Source organism: Aquila chrysaetos, chromosome 14, assembly GCF_900496995.4.
Source record: "Aquila chrysaetos chrysaetos chromosome 14, bAquChr1.4, whole genome shotgun sequence".
NCBI lineage: Eukaryota > Metazoa > Chordata > Aves > Accipitriformes > Accipitridae > Aquila > Aquila chrysaetos.
In genome coordinates this window covers 4,079,588-4,101,549 of record NC_044017.1, presented here as the reverse complement: position 1 = coordinate 4,101,549, position 21,962 = coordinate 4,079,588, and the positions used below count along the sequence as shown (strand labels likewise).

At 43.4% G+C, this 21,962-nt stretch overlaps 2 protein-coding genes across 7 annotated transcripts in view; one reads left to right on the top strand and one right to left on the bottom strand.

Moving 5' to 3' along the window:
• The window catches only part of PCCA (propionyl-CoA carboxylase subunit alpha), a 300,837-nt gene extending 287,149 nt beyond the window's left edge, over window positions 1-13,688 (top strand). For 3 of the 4 annotated variants that reach the window (XM_030036718.1, XM_030036720.2, XM_041128640.1), the window contains 2 exons: window positions 9,874-9,951; window positions 13,344-13,688. In XM_030036718.1, coding sequence (XP_029892578.1) covers window positions 9,874-9,951; window positions 13,344-13,412 — 147 coding nt within the window. In that variant the 3' untranslated portion in view covers window positions 13,413-13,688. Of the gene's footprint in view, window positions 1-9,873; window positions 9,952-11,238; window positions 11,299-13,343 lie in introns of all 4 variants that reach the window. The other variant, XM_030036719.1, reaches the window with a different exon arrangement.
• The window catches only part of GGACT (gamma-glutamylamine cyclotransferase), a 31,967-nt gene continuing 23,435 nt past the window's right edge, over window positions 13,431-21,962 (bottom strand). For 2 of the 3 annotated variants that reach the window (XM_030036721.1, XM_030036722.2), the window contains exon 2: window positions 13,431-17,244. In XM_030036721.1, the coding sequence (XP_029892581.1) occupies window positions 16,754-17,227 (474 nt within the window). In that variant the 5' untranslated portion in view covers window positions 17,228-17,244 and the 3' untranslated portion in view covers window positions 13,431-16,753. Of the gene's footprint in view, window positions 17,245-18,733; window positions 19,113-21,962 lie in introns of those variants that run through there. The other variant, XM_030036723.2, reaches the window with a different exon arrangement.

Genomic DNA, 21,962 nt, shown 5'->3' with positions numbered 1-21,962 from the left:
CAGCGCAGTCCCTGCAGCAGCGCTGTGCTCACGGAGGGATGCTCTCCGAGCGGTCAGGAGCACGGGGAGCCGCGCTGCGGTACCCCTCCTTCAGGTGTGACTTTACAAATGGCAAAGAAACTCCTAGAGCGGGACGTCTCGTCTTTGTCTGAATGGCCGCGCTGGCAAACTCGTGTTTGTTGCCTGCGGTTTGGCTCTAGGGCATCACGCCCGGTCAGGTAAAGCATATGGTGTTTGTTAGTCCCTCTCCGTGCGTCCTTAGCCAAATGAGAAGGCGACGCCGATCCCTGCGTTAGTTTTCCCCACTCGATGTGTCATTGTTTTTCCTTGAAGCGTAGTGTTCTCAGTTGGCTGCTGTTGCTGAAAAATACTTTGGTCTGATGAAGCCCGATAGAAGATTGTGTGAGCATCCTCTATCCAGCTGGTCTGATAAGCAGTTTTCAATTCATTTTTTTGCCAAAAGATATTGCATATGCAAGGAATTTATTTTCTTTTGTCTGTAAGATGATCTATAAGTTTTAGTAACACAGTGGGGAAGTGCTGTTTGTCATTTAGAGAGAAGCAGAACTTGTGATGTTGCCAGTTTTTTTAGCTTTTTAGTTACTTTCTACTTTCTTTATTTTCCTTCGTGTGATCAGAAGACTGTAATTAATTGTCACTCAGTTATTCCTGGAAACACAATGAAGGCACTCAGAAGCAGAAAGCGACATAAACAACAAAACAATTTGAAATCTGGCTGACTGGAAAGGAGGTTAATATTATTTAGGGAAAGAAGATTTGAATTTAGCTTACATTCCTCATGATAATGGTCACATTATATAGGAAATGTCTGTTTTGGGGGGTGAGGGTGTTTGCGTGTTTATTTTATAAGTAGATTGTTAATGACGAGTGTGCATTAGGATGAGATTTGCTTGGGGGAGAGTTACTTTTTGGTTCCCCACGGTGCCAAGGGCCAGAGAAACCACTGGGCTTCCAGAGCCCAGGCAAGGGACTCGCTCTGTTTCTGCTGACACCGATGGCAGCACAAGCCAGCCCTGCCAGCACACCGCAGGATTTTTATGCCAGAGCGTGGAGACGGCACTGCACGTGGTTTTAATCTCACCACCACCACCACAAATACAGCACCATAAAAACTGCTAAGGCTGCACAAATTCAGTGCTTTGCTTAGAGGGCAGGAAATAGGCAGGCACTTGCGAATATTTCTTCTTCTTCTTGAGTTGCTTGGCTTGATCTTTGTGCACGTCGGATTCCATGCGCTGAAACTGCAGGAGCAGGGAAAGCCCAAGATATCCGAATGGTTGAACAGGTAAAGCGATGTTGTCGTACCTCGTTCAAAGCAAGCCACCCAAAGTGCTTCCACAACTGGTTCCGACTTCGGTAGCCTGAACTGTCCGCAGCAACAAAAAAAGATCTTAACTGTCCTGATTGCCTTGTGGCCTTTGCTATATTTTCGCCTATGAATATAGTTTTTGCTTTTTCGGTTTTCTATCTGTCAGGAATGCAAAGATGTCTTTCTTTTAGCTGTATGTTTCTGTTTGTTGTTTTTCTTCTTTAATTAAATTAGGCAGAACAGGTGGCATTACTAAGACAAGCATTGGTCAATAAGCTAACACCAGTGCTGGTAGCCTACATCGCTTTAATGATTACCCCAGCCATAAATATGTAAAAGGAAAGCACCTGTGTGTAACACCCCAGCGTTACTGAGTCTTGGTAGGACTACGGCCAAAAGAAGAGGACAGATAATTATTTTGACCTAAGTTTCTAAATTTCCTCTCTTCTTTCCAGCAATTCAAGATTACCCCAGGTTTTGGAAGTTATCACCATTCAAACCACTCTTTAAATAGATTTTTTTCATATCAATATTTCTTATGATTTCAGATTGATGCTAGTGTAGCCATGGGTATTGATACTGCATGGGATGATTTTTTCTACCGAGATGTCAGCTATTATATATATATGCTAATATCTCAGTAATTTCAAAATCAGGTAACTTGAAGGCTGCTCTTTTAGTTGTATAACTTAAAAACCACATTACTGTCAATGATCCCATGTTTTCAGAACAACCAAGGAAGATGTTTTAAACTGCATTCCAATTCTTTTAAACTGCGTTCCTCTTCCAGTTCAGTTCAGCACGTTAGTTCAATTTCTCTTGTTATTCTGTAGAAGAATAGTTTAAGAAAAAAATCTTTCTCCATAATTTTCCATTTCACAAGCCTTGGAAAGTTCTTGCTATGGGAAAAGATATGTTTTGCTTGACCTCTACTGCTGAAATGCTCGCTGCTAAAGCCCAGACCAAAACAGCTTCCTAGATTCTGTTTCTCACTAGATTGTTTGTTCTCGTGGAGTTATAAAGTTTACCTGTTGCCATCAGCCAGCTGTGTGTTATTTGAAATCATATTGGCCATTCATACCTCAAAAAAAAAAAAAATTTCCCCTTTCTTATACTTGTTGGAATTCATAACAGAAAAAAAACCCCAGGAAAAACAGTAAAAATGTATTTGCTTTAGTAACAGTTTCACATTTCATTTAGATGAATATGGTATCAATAATTTAGTAAGTTATTCTTAAATTCAGATAAGATTTTTCTCTTATGTGTGAACCTTTTTTTTATTGTTGTTTTTCCTTTTTCTTTCCCTTTACCTCCTTTCCTCCCTCCTGTTCTTCAGTGATCCCAGAGCAAATATAAACTGCATTTTTTCAGTTAAAGGAAGTTTGCAAACTTGACCAAACGTGGTCACAAACCTCATGTAGTTTTTATGATTTTGTGTATTAAATAATTTTTTTGTGGTGTATTTTTGTGGGGGAAAAAACTATTGGTAAACAGGAAATGAAAGCATTTTCACAGTTGTGAAATTTCAAGAGTAAAAGGATTCAAATTTTTCACCATTCTTATAATCTCAGGCTTCAAGTAATAATTGTGGTTACATTAAAAAACCCCGTAGCTATAGTAATTGCTCCTAATGTATTTATGTCATTATTTTATATTTGACTGGAATAGATTTTTCTTCCATATCTTTATGCAATTGCACAGTCTTATGATTTGCGTTCAAGTACGGTGTAATTAAGATTGAAATCCTATTCCGATGATGAGGTACAAATAGTCAATATTATTAGAGTTTCCTCCTCGGGGGGGAAAAATGCTACTGTCCTTTGAAAAGAGTTCAGAGAAATTTTTTTTTTTTTTATTGGAGTGCTTTGCCTTTTCAAATGATAAGCAACTTTTTAGCCGTTACTAAAAAAGTTGACTGCTAAAGCTTGGTGCGATGGCAGCTGAGCCTTGCCTTGGGCCGAGTAGCACGAGACTCGGCCGCAGAAGTGCTCTGCCCGCGTATCACTTGCCCAGCACGCTGGGACCTCGGAAGCAGCTGGGGAAGCGTGTTTTGGATAAGTGGGAGTGCAATGACCGGTGCTGATTGCTGTCAGGGGGACGTCACTGACCTTTGGTTAGCCAGAGGTCACAAAATTTGGGATGTGCTATCTTTGGGTTCATTCGTTAAAGGAGCGTGGCAAAAAAAGTTTAATAACGATTTGTCAAGTACTATTAATTGCCGCTAATGATATTTGCAGCTCTGTAGCTCCGGTTTCAAAGTTAATTTGGAAAGATGGGAAAACCTGCACTAATTATTTTACGTGGTAATGGACGATGTCAAGGAATTTCAATTGCTGCTCATCCAATTCCTCTTGATTTGTTTTCTTGTTGGGTGCTTGCTGCCAGATTGCCAACAAGTCAGAGAGAAAAAAAATCTGAGAAGGGAATGATACCAGCATGGACTAAGTTTGAACAACAAATAAACAAACAGAAATCCCAGTATCTTCGTAAGGGTTTTAGATAGTGAATGCATACTTAATTCACTGTTCAGTGGTTTTGCACAAGCATAAACAAGATGTTTGTACTTATTTTGCTGAAGGCTACGAGAGAGGGTAACTGGATTTCATATGGCACCGTCTTGCATTGTCCCTTCTTACTTAACAAGGCTCAATCGGGACACAAGTCGCAGCATAGTGGAAATCGCAAGGCATATTTACCAGTGTCTTCCCAAAACTGGGAAAGGAGATATCAATAAAATCCAATTCTCACTTCACTTTTAACCAAATCTAAGATTGTTGTTACGTAGAGCTGTCGTCGTTTTTTCCCCTTCAGCTCCAAGAGCCTTAAAAATGTTACGTATCAGAGCACCTGTGTTCTAAATATAATGGTCTTAAAAACACGATTGAGGGATTTTCACTTTTGTAGGCAAATCAGCAGGGTTGATATTGATCCATCTTTTTAGGGAGCCACAGTGCACCAGAAGGTGATACTGTAGAGGGCCCCGTAAACCCTCGGAGCCTTCTGTCTAATTTGGCAGAAAAACACAGAATGTCGGACAACAAAAGAACGATACGATTCCGTAAGAAATCTTCATCCCTCCCACCCCCTTTTCACAAGATGTAGGGGAAAAAAAAAAAAAAAAAAAGACTTAATTTTTTCAGCTGCACACAATGATTTGGTGCTCACTCTTGCATTGAAACAGTTGCTGTCAGAACAGGCAGGAAACAGTTTTCTTTTAATTGCTGAAATCATTCGGAAGTGCTTCATGCACGGCTTCTATACAGCAGATGCTGTGCATTAATTGGCCTGTGTAGGGCTGACCCAGGGTTCCTTGCAGCGGGCCCAATTTTAGGCAGAGGCTTTAAATAGCTTATTTCTTATTTTGTATAACCTGGCATACATTATGAGTGCGCTTGCACGTGGGGTATTTCATGGTCTGCAGTTTCTAATGTCATGTGGGTTTCAAAACCTGTGTTTCTCTGGTAATGTACTAGCAGCAGGTAAGCTCTAAATACCATCCATCAGGAGCTAATTTTTTATCCAGATACTCCAATGACTGATGAACCTGTCTTTTGTATGAATGTTCAGCACAGGAGAAAGCCATATGCCCCTGGCACTGGTTCCTATGCATTCTTTACAGTTCGTAGCGAGGAGATTAAGAAAAAAACCAAACCCTTACATTTACATGTCTTTCATTTATTTAGCAGTTAGCACTTTCTAAAATAGCTATTTTTTTTTTTTTTTTTTTTTAAAAAAAAAAACAGCGAAAGGAGATTTAGGTCTTTTAAAGCAATCTGACTACCACTACTCATTTTCTTTATCAGGAATATTACTGCACACCCTTAATAGGGAACCTTGTTTTGCTACTCCCCGTCTGTTCAAAACAGACCTTAGCCCATTAGAAGGTCCTCCCTTGTGTGGGAAGACCACAGCTGTTACTGTAAATCTCATCCAGTAACTGTATCACCCCCATTTTGTGGCTCTGAAGGATGAAATTGAGAAATGGAATACTGTGCAGTCATCCTTTACATCTCCAATTTTAGGCCTTTGCACATAATTTTCATGCTTTTATTCCAAATCAAACAACATTAGTGAGCAACACCACCCTGCGCTAAATGTCTAGCCTCTAAGGCAGCACCTAACGATCTTTGTTTTTGGAGGATTTAGGATTTGGAGGGAAGTTGGGCGTTTGTTGATGGTGGATTTTTTTTATTTTATTTTTTTTTATTCCCTCTTTTCCCTCCCCCTACCCCCAGATCTTTCTGAATCCTCAGAATTTGTCGGAAGCAGAAGTCCAGACGGCAGTGAGGTGCCTAAGATGGAGGACGCTCTGTTGTGCCTCCACAGAGGAAGCGAGACCTCAGCACAGTTAACAAACACAACTTTAAAAAGGTTTCTGTTTCTTTAAATCCTTCTGAATAAAGTGGATCTAACTTCTTATGAAGGATATTGGGGGCTTTAATCAGAAATAAGAAGTGGTTTAAATCATTAGCACAACAAAGCAAACTATAAGCTTGAAGATAAAAGTCTCAGGGGAAAGAGTCCTCTGAAAATAAATGGGACTTGATAGATTTCCATATCATTTATAACTTCCCTTAATTACACTTGGAAGACTTGCCAGTAAAACTGGAAAATTGGCAGCCTATATCCATTATAGTAATTTTGCCGACCATGGCAAGCAGCTGGCTTTACTGGATTTTATTTCCCATCACTCACAATTAATCATCAGCTGGAGATGTCTGAAACTCCTCAAAACGTAGCAATACTGTGTGACATTCAGGCCTCCTTAAAATGCTAAAATCTGCTGAGTAAATGGGCCGAGTTCCCCTTCCAGCGAACTCATTTTGGTGCGAGGCAGGCTGCCGGTTAATGAGTGCCACTTCGATAATCGGATGCGAATGTGAACCCTGACCTCACGTCAAAGGAGAGGACGCAGCAAGCTGGATAAAAGATAGGGGATTCAGAGCTGCAAACTTTACACCAATTAGACAGAGAGCGGGGAAATACATCAGTGCCGATTGGGTTTATCAGAAAGACTTGTGGGGCTTGTGACCATTTTGTAAGCCTAACATTGAAGACGTCCTGTCACAATCGTTAAGTCTTTTATCGGATGACGCACAAAAGTCCGAGGAAAGTCTACCATATTCACAAAGATCCCGTGGTAGCGACGCCCTCGGGTGTGCGCCGTCTTTTTGTGTTTCCGAGTTTTAAGGAGACCTATCTGTAAGTGCAATTAGTCTTTATGGTCCTCCTGTAGGTGCGAGGAAAACGGCTCGGGGTTGCTGCTTCTCAAATTCAGCTTCCACCCCGTGTCGCGAGTCGCTTGCTCGGGAAATGAGCGGAGACAGTTCCCTGTCCTGTGTGTAACCTTTCGGCCAGAGGAGATAACAACCGCCGTGCCGTCCCCGAGTTACTCAGCCAGTGCTGTTGACTGTTCCCAAATTCACATCAGAATTGTTGGCAATGTCGAGATGTTAAGTACCCTCCTCTTCAATGATTTTTTTTTTTTCTTCTTTTTTTTTTTCTTTCTTCATTTTTTCTTTTTCCATTTCACTCTGTGGCAAACAAAACTGAACAGCTACTTTGAACTGCGCCGTGCAGAAATAAACTACTAAAATACAGACTGTGGGTCTAACAGTCAATCACTCATTTATATTGACATTCCAAGCAATGTAAAGGTAGATTTGTCTGTAGTGTAACTCTGTGAGAAAGATACCTGAGTTTAATTTCTTTTAAGGAAAGGAGCCCTTTTATTTTACTTGGTTCCAATCGATCAGATTTTTTGTTTGATTTTATTTGCCTGTTTTGACAGATTTGGGTCATCACTGAGGCCTCTCTAAATCAAAATGTAAAGATGGTGGTTTACATTTGTTTACCATCCACTGAAAGAAATAAATTATACGATGAAAATGCAACATTAAAAATGGTCCCGATAAATCCTTAAATAAGTTAGAAAGCGAGAACTTGTACACATCGCTGCGGTTTTCATTTGCGGGCTAAATAACAGGCAAAAGGATATGTGCAATTATGGAATGAAAGAAATTGGACAATGCCCAAAAGACTGAAAAAGAGAAAAGAGAGATACAAGTGCCTCATTTTAGGATTTGTCGCTTTGCAACACAATGAGTGGAGCTGTAAAGGTTTAACATAAGAGCAGTAATTAAACTTCTGTGCTTAAGTGACACTTTCACCAAGGTAATTTTCAACAAATTGCACATCATCACAAGTACTGACACAGCATTTTCACAGGTGGTACCTGCTGCAAGTGCCTCCTTCCTTCCCAGCTAGTAAGACGAGATGTTAACTGGGTAATTTGTCTATATATTTTCTGGGTTGGGGGGTTATTTCCTTCCCAGACACCGCTTCTGTACTTTTCCAGTAGATGTATTTCCAGAGCTCCGTTTAGATAATTGCTAACTGGTTCATTTGCACGGCATCCACCTGATGAAGCCATGTTAGAGCTGAATTGCACTGGGGCTCAAGAGAAGAGTTTCTTGTGCCCTTGAAATTAGGCCACTCAGTTCAGACCTGCGCTCCTTAGCATCTCAATCTTCAGCAACCTTTAGAGGCCCGTGTTCTTGGCGCGCTGAGAGCTGAGTTTAACCAGAGGGTGGGCAAATTTGTTTCTGAAATATGCTATAAAAAACCCCCTCCAACAAACGTTCTTGCCATTTTTTTTTATCCCCCCCCCCCCTTCCAACCAGAAGTAGATATTCATAGCTTCCTCTTAACCTCAGCAATGTCTGGAAAGTTCAGAGCAGATGGAAGAAAAGCTGAGCAGTGAGATAGGGAGAAGAGGAGGAAAAGAAAAAGGAAGGAAAGAGTGAGCTGCTGGGACAAGGCTACAGGCAGAGTAGCAGGTGTGGAAGGACGGAGACAAAAGAGGGGGAAAGGGAATAGAGGGGAAGTAACTGGGGACAAAGAACAACTCTTTGATACTATTCACCGAATTTGACACTGCTAATGACTTAAATGCTTGCCTGAAGCTCAGGATGGAATTTCTGCAGGTGAAGTGTTGGGTGGTGGTTATTCTCTGTATGCGGTTAGTACACCGTGTTCCCATTGCAAACGCTTTCCTTATTTATCCCCAAAAGCCTGTCATGTTGCTGTTGGCAGTCTGTTGGAGAAAGGGGGTGTAAGCACCTTTTAACCTAATGTCTTTTCTTCTGTCTAGCTCAGAATCCATAGGCAGACATCAGTGCTTTTCAGTCATTGCTAGTGCACGCTTTAGAAAAAAAAGCTTTATTTAAATTTTCAGAATGTATTTCATGCAGTGTGCACTTGATCTCTGACTTCACACCTGTCTGTTAGACAGTATATTCCTCCAAAGTGGGACATGCTTGTCCTTAAATACGTATTATTCATTTTACATATATTTAGAGAAATATATCTATGTGTATACATGTATGTGTATAAACAAACACATTTTGACGGCACCGGCACGTGTAACAACGCATTAACCAGATCTCTGCAGGTCTCAAATCACCCTCTTTAATGAAACTTTGACCTCAGAGTGAAAGTATCCCAAATTTGCTGAGATAATGAGTGAATGGCAGACTGCATCTGTAGAAGAGCCTAATGAAAAGACTCGCAGTGGGCACTCGGAGCGAGGCATCCCAGAGCGGTGTTCAGGTCCTAGATAGCGGGATGTAGGGTCTGGCTCCCTTCCCTCTCTGGCGTACATCGTCTTTGTGGGATGACTGGCTGATCACTGGCTTACACGAGGGATAAATTCTAAATCCCGGGTTTTTCCCCTCATGTATAGGCAGCCCCCCCGCCCACTGTAAAGCCGCGAGCGGTTGTTTCTTCTGCGCAGCGTGGTCCAAGGTGTCGGGGGGAGGATCTGACTGGGAGGGACGGGGAGCCCGGCAGAGCAGCCCAGTGCGTTACTGGTGACCTTGAGCTCGCGCATGCCTGTTAGCAGAGTGCAAACAAGCAGAAGGAGGGAACTTGAATGTTTCCTTTTAAGGGCCATCAGCTGTGGTGAAAGCGATGGTTTTGCCTCCGCGATGCCTCCGCTGTGGATGAGAGGTGGTGGATCCTCACAGGCGTGCTCCCTTCCGTCAGTCCGAAGTCACGAGCCGCCATCCAGGTGCTGCCACGTGCAGAGGTGTGACTTTCTGCTCAGCATTGGCCCGTGGGGTATTGCCGGAGCTTCCAGCCCAAGCTCCTCCGGACACGTGCCAAGAAACTTTTGGCTTCTGAATCAGGCTTAGGCTCCCTGGCCAAAACCGCACAAATTATATTTTGCTCTGGATTTAATTGATGTCGAACTGTGGTGGGTGTGAAATGTGAACTGTAGAAGTTGGACCCGAATGGATGGGATGGGAGAGGAGCCTTTCAGGTTTGTCTGGGGTGATAGTTTTAAGTAGGTGATTCCTTTTTCCCTGTTTTGCTTCCAGTTTTGTCAAAAGCAACTGCAATTTGTGACTGTGGTTTGTGTCGTGACTGTGTAGCTGGCTGACTTGACTTGTGCCGTGAAAGTCTTTACAGCAGAAAAATCATACGCACTTAGAGCGTTTAAAATCCTCTATCCTCATTTTGTACTGCTTTAATTTTACCAGGTTTCGGAAGGTCAAGAGATTTGTGTAATTGAAGCAATGAAAATGCAGAACAGTATGATTGCTGCTAAAACAGGCAAGGTAAGCTACCTTGGGTCACTTAAAACCATATGCAACTTGTCAAATAGGATAGAATTTAAGAAGGAAAAAAGGAGGATTCTGGTTGTTAAGGAATTAAGTCTGATTGTTGTAAGTCTTTCGAAGTGAGGTGTCTTTAATTTTTAACATTTGCATCTGCTGTGAATGCTGTTAAGTAGTTCCAAGCCTTAGATAGCACAGCAGGAAATAGTTTTACTGGCTTCAGAAATTCATATAACTCTTCTTCTCCTAAATGATTTGTTTTCTATGATGTTACAATGCCAAGTTGAATTGAAAGGTGTTGCAGAGTGTTTCTCCAAATTCCATCTTTCCAGAGACCGACTGAAGAAGAGAGATCTCTCTGCCAGTTAATTCATTAATGGCAAACAATTTGACATTAAAAAAACCACTCAGAACAAGGCATAGGAAGCGCTTTTGCAGGAAGATGAGAAAAGCAATTTTTTTTTTTTTATTATTGTGACTGCTAAATACAAAGCCTAGATCTGCAAACGCGTTAAGCTTTGCGAGGCTGTGCATTGTGCTATCTTTCTTCTGAGGGATCAGTGTTGCAGCCCCCGAGCTGGGACTCTCCTGCAGTGCGGGATGTACCAAAACCAGCGCTCTGGGCGGGGAACTGGTTAAGCTTATGTGACAAGGACATGCCTTAAACCCCATCTGGTTTGGGGACCGTCAGCCCCCAAGGCAGGGCCTCAGAGCATCCCTGTGCCAGATTACAATTCACAGCCTGAAACCATCACCTAGGCGTGGGCCCCCGATCCATCCTTTCCAAAGGGAGAGCAGAGTCTGGATGTGGGTTGTGTATTCTCTTCTGTCTCCTGTTTCCCAGCCCGTCCTAGCCCTTCTCTGCCTGGGGACAAGCCCCTCCGCTCTCCCTGAAGCGCTGCCATTTTGCTCTTCAAAATAACAAAACAAACCCCACTGCAAGATCCCTTAGCCCAGAGGGAGGCAGCAAGGAGCCTGACTCTCCAGGGCAGGGACGAGGTTAGCCACTGGCAAGATTTGCTGAGATCTCAAGACGGGTCTCTATGCCAAGGACTGTTTGTGTGTTTACGAGAAAGGCTTAGTTGGCGCAGCACTGAAATCGCCCCTGAGGCTGGGACCCAGGGCTTGCCTCTTCCAGTGCAGCTAGTGCAAAACTGGGTCTCGAGGAAAAAAAATTGCAGAGAGAGGGAGAACGCACCTGCTCCTGTTGCTCTAACGCTGCCACTTTATTATTTTATTTCATGCATTAATTCCTATATAATTTCTCACTTGATTAATATTTCCCAGTTTTTCATCTTTGCTTCGTTTAACCCCTTATTGCTGCTCTTTGCATCCTGTTTTTAACTAGTGAGTATTTGTAACTAAAATGCTATTCCCTCTGCCACCCACCCCCTTTTATTTTTTACTTTAACCTTCCCTTTCCCACCAAGGTGTGCTGTAACCCGTGGGTCTGTTCCTTAGAATCCTGCTTGTACTTCTCCCAGTAATAAGTAGCTCCCGCTCACTCTCTACAGATGCCACGTAAACCCCACGTTTGGCTTATTAATCCTTCAAAGTGGGATTTGAATGGTGCACAGGCCATTCAGTGGGCCCGATGTGCATCTTGTAATGTCCCCTTGTCGTCTCCATTTTAATAATAAGCAAATTATTTGATTCTTTAGAATTTTAAGAATTTGAGAAAGCAAAAAAGTTTTGGGCTGTGTAGAAATGAAGCTGCTAAATAGAATTCATCCCGTTCTGCAGTGCAAAGTCATGGCCCTGAGTGCTAAAACAGCTTGGTCCCTCCACGGGAATGGGATGTTTGGCACTGGCTGCTAGTCCACGTTTTGATGCTTTGAAGCCGTGTTTTGAAACTCAGTTCGTTTGCCTTCAGCCGGAAGACGTTCCCATTTTCATTCCCGGCTGAATTCCTTTTCTGCATCAAACCCCATCTTCCTGTTTGTAATTGTGAGAAAAGTGGCTTGTTGTTATCTACTTTGAGTTTACTCCAGCTGCAGGTGGTTTAAAAATGAGGGAAAGATGGAGAGGAACTGGTGCGTGCCTCCCGTCTCCTACGGGACAGCTGCGCGTGGGTCAGAAGGGGGAGCTGGCCCCACCGCCTGTCAAAAATCACTGGGGAGTTTTGAAACACTAGTCAGCTACAATGTTTGCTGAACCTTGGCTTTGTAGAAAAAGAAAAGAAAGGAGGAGAATATTTTTTCACACTGCTTTCATCTCTGAAAAGATCGAGACTCGAGAATCGGGTAGGCTGCCTAGCTATTGATTTAGAAATAAAGCCCTTTTTTTGTACATCTCGCGGTGTCTTTGCCCGTCTACAGTGTTCAGCTTCATTTCTTGAGCAGTGCTGTGAATGTGCCTGTGCTACAGAGCCAGAGATGCGCTTACAGCTCGTGTGGCCTTAGGCTATCAAACTTGGGCAGTAGCGTAGCCATAGTAGCCTGGTATTCTGGGTGTGCTGCAGGTTTCCTTTAGGAGCCCAAGGTAACATTCGGATGACCAAACTGAGCCAAGTGCTGAACAAGGTTTTGATCAAGGATTGGGGCATGTCAGTGTGAGCTCTGAGTTAATAGTGAAATCAAACTCTATTTTCCGGAGCTCCATGTGCCGAAAGGGAATTCAGACACGTTACAGCCTTTTATAGAGGAAATAAGGGACTAGTATACAATGTTTGTGTTTTAAAATTCAGGAATCTGCACGTGAGTATGTAACTCATCTACAGATGTAGTTGCATTTATTTGCCAAGTTCAGTTACGTTAAAGGATCCAAATTCAGATTTGAATCAATGTATCTCAGCTGCCTGGGGACTGAGGGAAACCCACTTCATGGCTGCAGTCCCAAAATTCACTTAAAATCTGTAATGCAAGATACTGGAATATTTCATTGAAATGTCCAAGCGTGAGTGTTGAAGAGTCAGCCTGTCATCTAAAAAGATTTAAAATGTTAGTAGTAAATGAATAGCAGTCCACTGTTTAGGTGGAAGAAATGTGCTTTTTAATTTTTAGAAGTGCCACCTCGATCTGATGTTCAGATCTTCAAGCACCTAGGTAATAAGAAAACCAGCAAGTGGCAGGTGCCTAAACAAATACCCTGGTGGAGTTGGGACACGATTTGGTCAAGCGCTGGAGCAGGCTGCCCACAGGTGGTGGCGTCTCCATCCTCAGAGATACTCAGAACTCAGCTGGACTCTGAGCGTTGGAGGTCAGGCTGGCACCCGCTCAGGGCCCCGCCAGCATACGGGAGCCTGCGATCCCCGTGGCCGTCGCGATGGTGTGTAGCGGCCATTTACCCTGTGCACGCAGACGTGATGCGCCATGTAAGCAATGTCGAGCAGACCATTTATTTAACCACGCTATTGAGGAAGATCGGAAATTATTTCTGTTTCTGTACTGTAGGTGAAAGCTGTGCACTGCAAAGCTGGTGATACTGTTGGAGAAGGAGATCTGCTGGTGGAACTGGAATGAAAGGTTGCCTCCACACTGTTGAGTTAGCTAAGCCTTTATTATTTTCATCCGTAAATTAAGATTAAGGCAATTCAACACAGAAGATGGACAGTCCTATGCGCGAGATTTTATACAGTCATATTTATTTTATCAGTGGTTAAGACAGCAAACACAGATGTTAAATCTTGGCAACAGATCCCAGATTTTTACTTCCAGAAATACTTGTACATAATCTTTGTAATTCTTTGATTTTTCAGGATCAAATAAAATCAATAAAATACCATTTCTGCTTTAAAACAGGAAAAGCCTCTTTTTTTAAAAAAGAAAACACAACAAAAGCCTGAATCTGATTCATCTTCTCCATGGCAATATCACTGGTTTGAGGGCCCAGCCAAATTGTGCAGAATGGTTGGTAAGAGTGAAAAATGAACCACTCGGTGGCTAACTGAGCAGTTTTGCTACACTCTGTGTAAGTGCTGAACAAGTACTGCTGACGGCTTAAATTCTGATCAGATTTATTGTAATATTTTGAATTTAAATTGATTTAAATTTAATTGATTTAAATTACAGGTTAGATGTTTTATTGTGCTAGTGCAGTCTTTCCCCATGCATTTTCATTTACAGTTGTAAGGGACTTTTCTTCTTTTATTCAGACTCCATACTCAAATTTCCCCCCCTTTATCTTCTGTTGATTACTGGATGCAAGTCTTGACAGAAGGAGCTGGCACTGTCCTCGACTCCCCTTAGCCACCCCAAGGTACTGCCGGAGGCACTTGCTGTCCGTCAGGCCAAGCCTCCTCCTGAACTCTTACAGGAAGGGGAGACCAAGTGTCTGAGCTTTTGTTGTGCCGAGGCTCTTGCTAAAGACTGGGGGAAGAACTAGGACTGTTCATAATACAAGGCTAGATCCTGCTGGAAGAGCCGTGTATCCAGTGTGGGAAACCAGAGAGGGCCTGCAGAGGAGGAAGATTTAAGAGACTTGAACAGAAGTGAGAAGGCTGGTGACTTGGTCAGAACAGGTAAGATGATGTATTTTTTTTTCCTCCTCGCTCAGGCACTCCGTGCCCCAGGATGGTGTAGATACCAGAAGTTTACTGGGTTCAAAATGTTAGTGTGTGGTTAACAGAGGCTCTTCCTTCCTTTAATTAATCTCGCTAAGGCAGCAGCTGCAGCTCACTGGACACAGTGCTACCTCCCCAGTCCCTGCACGCTGTAAGCATCATCTCTGTCCCTGTGCTCTTGCCTAGGCCTCTGCTGCTGCCCACTGCTGGGCCAGGACACTGGGCTACTCCTGCCTTTGGTCTCACCTCCTACAGCTGTTTTTTTTTTTTTTTCACATACCTGTAAGTCACCCTTCCTGCTGTGCCTTGACCACTGCCCCAGAGAGGAGGGGGCCTGCTCTCATTTTCTTGCCTAGGATGTGCAGAGTCATGCTACTTCCCAGAAAAACCCCTCTGGCCAGAGGCGCCTGGGCCCTTTCCCAGAAGGCGAAGGACAAAATCAGGCTGTGACAGGGCCGGTGACTCATGTTCAACCAGAAAGGTTCACGATTCTGCTTGAAACTTCTGACTGAAGAGGCATTTGTCATGTTACTGAGAAGCTGCCAACTAAATCACATAGCCAAGACAGAATAATGTAGTACAAGGATCTGCGTTGTTAATTAGTTTACAAAACCCATCAAGATGAGTAAAGAGAGCGTTTGGGTAGTACCTGCCCTCCAGGAAAATTAATGCTTTTGCAGTTGGAGAAACTGAGGCAGACACCCTGCAGATCTTCCTACAGATCTCCTTAATGCCATCTTGCCCCTTCCAAAAGGAGCACAGTTCAGCTTCTGCAGGTTGCCCTAAACAAAAAACAAGTATTGTAAAGAGACACAAGTATTCTACTTTAAAATTACTTAATTTGCTTACTGCGGCAACACAAGCTTTCTGTCTGTTCTAAATGAGATGCAGCAGTGCCTACTACTGATAAAGTTTAGGCCAATTCCTTACCCTGGATCCCTGGGCTGATTCCCTACCCCAGATCTCCTCCGGCCCTCACAGGGCTACTGGCAGTGAAGCACAAGTACAATATTGTTCTTAACGGTATCCTTAGTACACTTAATCGTACTTTGGTTCACTGCACGGCATACACTCCCTGCTCACATCCCTTTGGCAGCTTTGTATACTGTACAATCTATATCTACCAAACACTGCTGTTGAAGGAAAGTAGAAGGCACAGGAGCATAACAACAGAAAGCCACGATTTTCCCAGATTGTACAAAAACCGGCACAGTTGGTTGGGTCAGGGGGACAATAGTCTTCTTTCCATCTTTTTTTTTTCCCTCCAGTTTAAATGTTGCAATAATCACAATACAGGTCCTTTGGATATTTTTTATAATGTATATAAAATGTTTCCCCTGATAGGAAATTCACTTTGCATATGGTTGCAAGTTCTGCATTAAAGTGCTTGGCAAAAAGTCACCTTGATAGTAAGTGCTCACAACAGCTGCATCTGCTGTAGCGTGGTGGGCAGCTAAATCAGGATTGCTTTTCCTGGTCCCTGACGCACCCCCCTCCCCCCCAAATCCTACAGTCACTCAGTGAACTGAAGTGGTACCTAAAGTGCTTAGAATGCTAAATTAAAAATATGATTTTAAATGTAATTCTCTTATTTCTTCACAGTACCTCATAAAACTAAACGTTTTAAAAATACTCCTTTCCAGTTCAGAAAAACATTGCAATACACAGTAAGAATAGTCTTTAAAATTTCTCTATTTCTCCAGCCATTTCATATTTGTCTTAATCACATAGTATCTATATGGTCACTTCTCCCTGTTTGTTTACATTCAGTAACCTACTGAACACGATTACAAGTCAATATTAAAGGCAAGTTGTGCTTTACTTTGTTGCAGACATGAGTTTTTTAAATCAGTTTCAGCTATTAGTGCAATAGTATCATCATTATTCCACCCACCCTGGAGCACTACACAAGCAAACTTGTCAATTCAGGTAAAAATAAAATAAAATTAGTCTGTTTCTCTGCCTTTCACTGACCTCAGTCATGCACTGAGGCAAGGGGGGGGGGGGGGGGAATTGAGAAAATAATTAGACCCCAAAACCGATGTACACAGATACAGTTCTTTTACACCTCATGCAAACCCAGTTACTATCAGCAGGTTAGCAGGGGCGAGGAGGACACTGACTAGCCAGGGACGAGTCCCCATCTCTGGGCCTACAAGACTTCAACACTAGCGCCACAGCTCCTGGGTTGGGAAGGTTACCTGTTTTTTAATAAAAAGGTATTACAGCTTTCCTGGAAGGGTTACCAATCGACACGTGCTTAGTACTACGTCTTCGGCCGGGCTGTGTCATCTCCCGTTTCTAATCCCGGCTTTCGCGTAGGACGTAGGAGAGGCCGTGTTTCCCCGAGGAGTCGTAACTGTCATGGTAGGGGAGGCCAACCCACTCGGGCGGGTATGTCGTCGTGCTATACACGAAGCACTCCATGATGCCGTCGGCGGCTGCCCGCGCCTCGCCCGCGCCGCCCTTCCCTTCCCACTCCACCACCTCGATTCTCATCAGGGTACGCTGGTACATGTCTGGGCAGCCTTCAAACTCATCCAGGAACTGCAGCATCTGGTCGTCAACCGAGTAAATCTCTCCAGCAACGTGGTGTCCTGTCCCCGGGATGTTCAGCATGTAAGGAATGTTGTATTTTCCTGCAATCACCAGCGGGTACTTCTCCACCGTGCGGCCCCTTCCCTGGAATTTCGCTAGCCCCTTGGCCGTATTGATCATGTGCTTGTAGTTGGGCTGGCCCTTCTTCAGCGTGCCGTAGACGAAGACACGAGCCATCGTACCTGCAAAAACAGCTGAAAGACAAAGGTGTACGTTACCCACGCAGCTGCTTTGGCCAACGCCCTGGAGAACCGCACCCACGCCAAGACGTGTTGTACGTACAAGACTTCGGGCGTGTGCAAAAGTGGTCTCGTAGTCCTACACCTCATTTAAATATCATACTAAATTCAAGTATCTCTAAACTTTTCAGTCAAAAACTGTAACAGTGAATAACAGACACCAGGAGAAAGTCACCCTTGCAGTTCTTTGCTGTAATCGAATGACAGCCCATGGTTTCTCTAAGGAATCCCCAACAGCAGCCAGTGCATCCCTGAGCCTTGGGAAAAGCTCCAAACCTCAATTTTTTTCCTTCTCCCCATTATGGGAGCCATGCTGCAGTAAGTAATGATGTGATGTCATGCTCAGTAACAACCCAAGAGCAACCCAGGGAGCCATCCCTGTGATGGAAACACACAACACTTAGCACATCCTTGGGGGGGGGGGGGTTTGAGAAAAAAAATAATTGAAAAAAATCATGGTTCAGCTCAGCTACACAGACACCTTCCTATGCTGCTCCACTGCATTTATAGTTTAAATAGTCCAGGTCAAGCCCAGTTACTAAAACTTGCAGGAGTGAAGCCACAGTTAGTTTGTTTTCCCTTGTTGGAGCAGGGTGTGTTTTTTTGTTTTTTTTTAAAGCCTGAGGTGATGGACTTGGTCACACACTACCTGGGACACCCAGCATTGCACGCCCAGGGGAAGCTCCTCCTTCCCTCCCTCTGCTTTCAGGCTCTCTTTTCACTGTGGCCACACTCACGATTTGAGAAACAACATTTTATTCAGTGATAGAAGAGCCTGGTGGCAGTTTGGAAGTTTGAGTGTCCTATTGTTTCATGGTAAAATAAAGCACAGTGGCATTAATTATCCGAAAGCAAATTAACGCATTCAAACTTCTAGTCCTGTTGTGCTGCAGCTGTGTGCATTTGATGGTATTTTTTCAAAAAAACAGTCTTAATAAAAAAAAAAAAAAAAGGGGGGAAAAGAAAAGCAAGCAGCACAATGCTCATGACTGCAGCAAGCTAACTATGTACAAACTGGGACATCACCGAGCCGAACAGAGGACCTGTCTGTCACGAAGAGGGATGAAAAGGCTTTAACGTCAGACCTTACAAGGACAATGAGGCACGCTGGCCCGGCAGCAGGACAAGTTTAACCTGGCGTTGAGTCATTTCACGGACAAGCTGAAGGATTTTCAGTAACCCCAGCGCTGAGGTCCCGCTTGCTGACTGACTGATGCTGAAAAGCAAGCTGGGGTAACACCGTGCTCCTCCCCTCTTCCCCAAATACCCCAAAGTGCTAAGCAACCTGAAGTAGCCAATCTGACATGTGCTAGCCCTCTCTTGAATACAGACCCTGACTGATGTTGTTCAACATTTGTTTTATATGTGAGCATAAAACACTCAAAATTGGTTTAAATGGGATAAAAGGCTGGCTTTACTGAAAGGTAGGGGGAAAAAAAGGTACCTTCATAGTTCCCGAGTTATTTTTCACACTGTGTCCCGTTTATCCCCCATTGTTTCTGTAGGGCAGAAGCAGTTCTTGCACTATTTGATGGTTTCCCACGTTTTGCCCTCCGTCACCGACTGGGCAGAGCCTGCCTCCCCCAGAGTCCTCTGGCTGGGCCAGGCACCCAGCATCAGAGGAGCACATGCAGCTCCTTTTGGAAAGAGGGTCATTAAACAATGCATTTCAAGTTTGAAAAAAAAAATCTTTAAAAACAGACAGGAAGTAGAAGCTTAATCTATTTTCTGCTATTTACTCTTATTTTAGTAAAATTAGATCAGGTGGGTTATCCAAAAGGGTATGTTGCTGGCCAGGAGCAGTGTCATTTAAAATACTCAGTAGCAAAGCAATTTTCCCCTTGGTGAAGTAAACAGTTTTTCTCTGTAACAGAATACAGTTTTCCAAGCAAAAACAGTGTGTGCCCTTATTTACTGGCAAACCGCTTTCACTTAAGGAAAAAAGACCGTGCTGATCCCCCCCCCCACCCCCTTATTTTATCAGATATATTTCAGCTTAATTTATCCTTCATGACATAAACGAGTTTTTTTTTTTGGACGCAGCTCATTCCCTCACAATAAAAAGAGCATTAATATTCAGTCGGTCTGACTGCCTTTTATAAGAAAAATCATTACCTTTCAGATTGTGTTTTGAATAACAAACACAGATCCTTCAGGAAGAAACTTGTCCCAGTGGGGATTGAGAAAGGATCAGAGTTAAGCACTGAAACATGCAATTAATTCCCATTAGGGGATTAGGGCACTCGTGTTCACTTTGAATCAGAAAAATGAATTGTGAATTAAATTGTTCACAACCAAGAGGTTACTTGTCAGAGTTAATAAGTTAAAAAATAAAAAGGGAAACCTAAAACACACATAAAAAGCTCAATAGTGAGTGGTGCATCTGTAAGAAAAAGATACACTTCATTTCCATTAAACAAAAGCTCTATCCCTACTGTACAGCTGGAGATAAGCTTCCAAAAAGTTTGCAGGGAAGAGTGTTACCACTCCTGAAATTGGTGAAAACGAAGTACACATTTCTGATGGTGCAGCAGCCAGCTATTCAAAAATGTTACTGATTTAGAGAAAGGCACCCGTCATCCTAGTGCGGGACCCACAAAATTCAACAACAACAAAAGAACTTGCTCACCCAGGTTTGGCTAAGTGCATCACACTATTTAGCATTTGAGTTCATGGATTCAGCAGGCAGTGTAAGTGGAGATGGAGTGGGAATCTGACGTTTCAGCCACAGTTTGTGTAAAGCCATGAAGCTGATGTACTGATACAGCTGTGGCTTTGCGAGCAGGCGGCCGTCGAGTTCCCCATCACGCCGCTGCGGCTCTGTCCCTCACACCGGGCGGGATGGGCGCAATGACTTCTCCTTCTATTAAAAAAAACCCCAACAAACCAAAGCCGAGCCCAGACAACCCCAGCTGAGTCATGATTGAAATGAACTTGGTAAACATTTTCTGAACTTTGCTCCATATAAATAAGACCTACACAATTTTCTGTGCAATAAATCTGGTCTCTTGTGCGCCATGTGTTGCGTTGCAGAAAGGCTGTTAGATGTACTGGCATTAATTTCTAGCACTCGCCTATTGTGGGCTTGCAAAACGTTTTTAGCCACCTTGTGGCAGGAGAGTAAAGAGCAGAATTTTATATGAGGGTCATTTCACAGACTTCCACTCAGCAGCTGAAAAGACTTATAGACAGCATCCCTTCACTGAATCACCAACAAGAAGTTGCCTTTTCTCACTTAATCCAGTTTGACACTTCTTACCTACACTAAACCACCTAAGAGGAAAAGAAAACCCACCAAAAACCAAACAAAAAACCCCCCAGACTTTCTACTGAGTATTAGCTGCCAGGGCAAAACAAACCCATTCAGAAGGTACTTTCATGAAATATTCATGCCAGAATCATTAAAATTTAATGGCATGGGGAAATGTGAGCGAAACATGTATGTCATCTCTTCAAACTATTTCTTTTAGCTATGAAAGACGACCTGCCAAACCACTCACACGATCAATTACTGGTTGCTTCGTTACATGAGATGCAAAGATCAGAAAATAAAAGTAAGTATTTCAGGATCACGCAGGTAGAAGATGCTGTTAGGTGAAAATAAAAGTGGCTTGTAACCGGCACCAGCCAGCAGCCCAGGTTGCCGCTTGGCATTAGCAGTGGTAGTGCTGCATTGCTGTATCCACGTCTGCCCTTGCCTATCGACAAGTTTCGGGTCAGGACTTTAGTTTTCCCTCTCAAGGCCCAACAGCTCCAGCGTGGCGAGAGGGATGGGTGGCCATGGGGCCAGTTGCTGGCTCAGGCAGCGCGCACTCGCAGATAAAGCTGAACTGCTGCGACCAGGCACTTTGCTCCTAGGTTGTGCCCAAAACAAGACCTCGCTTCCCAAGCAGCAGCAGCTTCAACAAAAAACATCCTTTCACCACGATTCAGACAATTACAGGATCCTACCAGCTTCTTTAGAAAATAAAGTAAGAAATAGCACATGCATTATGCTGGCTCCAGGGCTGTCTGTGATCACGGTAGCCGTGGGTTTGGATTTTATTTTGTTGAAACTTTTTCTCCCAACTCAAAGTATCCATTTCTTTTGCTCTATACAGTAACATTATTTTCCCTTGAGAAAAATTCTCCGCGTTGGCTCGGTGACCAGATATAGTTACATGTTAATTCCTCAGAAGTTTCTTAAAACTGTAGGAAACAGGTGAAAAAACAAAATGCCTTGAACTTTAAACTTGAGCCCAGTCTGTTTGAATGAAGTGAGTTTTAAGGTCACTCTTCACTCAATGCTAACTTTCAAGACAGACTAACATGCCAGAGAGGACTCCTGGGACCGCATCCTGTTGGTCCTTTGATGCTTTCATTTTGTTGCTTGCTATTTTCTTTATAGCACAGACAAGGGCTTCCTGCCTGGGCCGACCCCTTTCCAACCTTGCTGAATACCTCGGAAAAAGTTTATGGCAAGACACCTTTCTTACATTAACCACAGAGGCACCAGCAAAACGATGGCTCCTTTGAAATCAAGAGGTTACGGTCTCCTCGCAGCAGTCGTCCGCTCAGAAACTGTGAGGTGCTGGTTTGTGAAAATAAACAAGAGGAGTAGAGTAACCAGTGCCACGCTGGAGGCTACCAGGCACTACCTGAAACACCACTTAACCTACTTTGCAGATTAATTT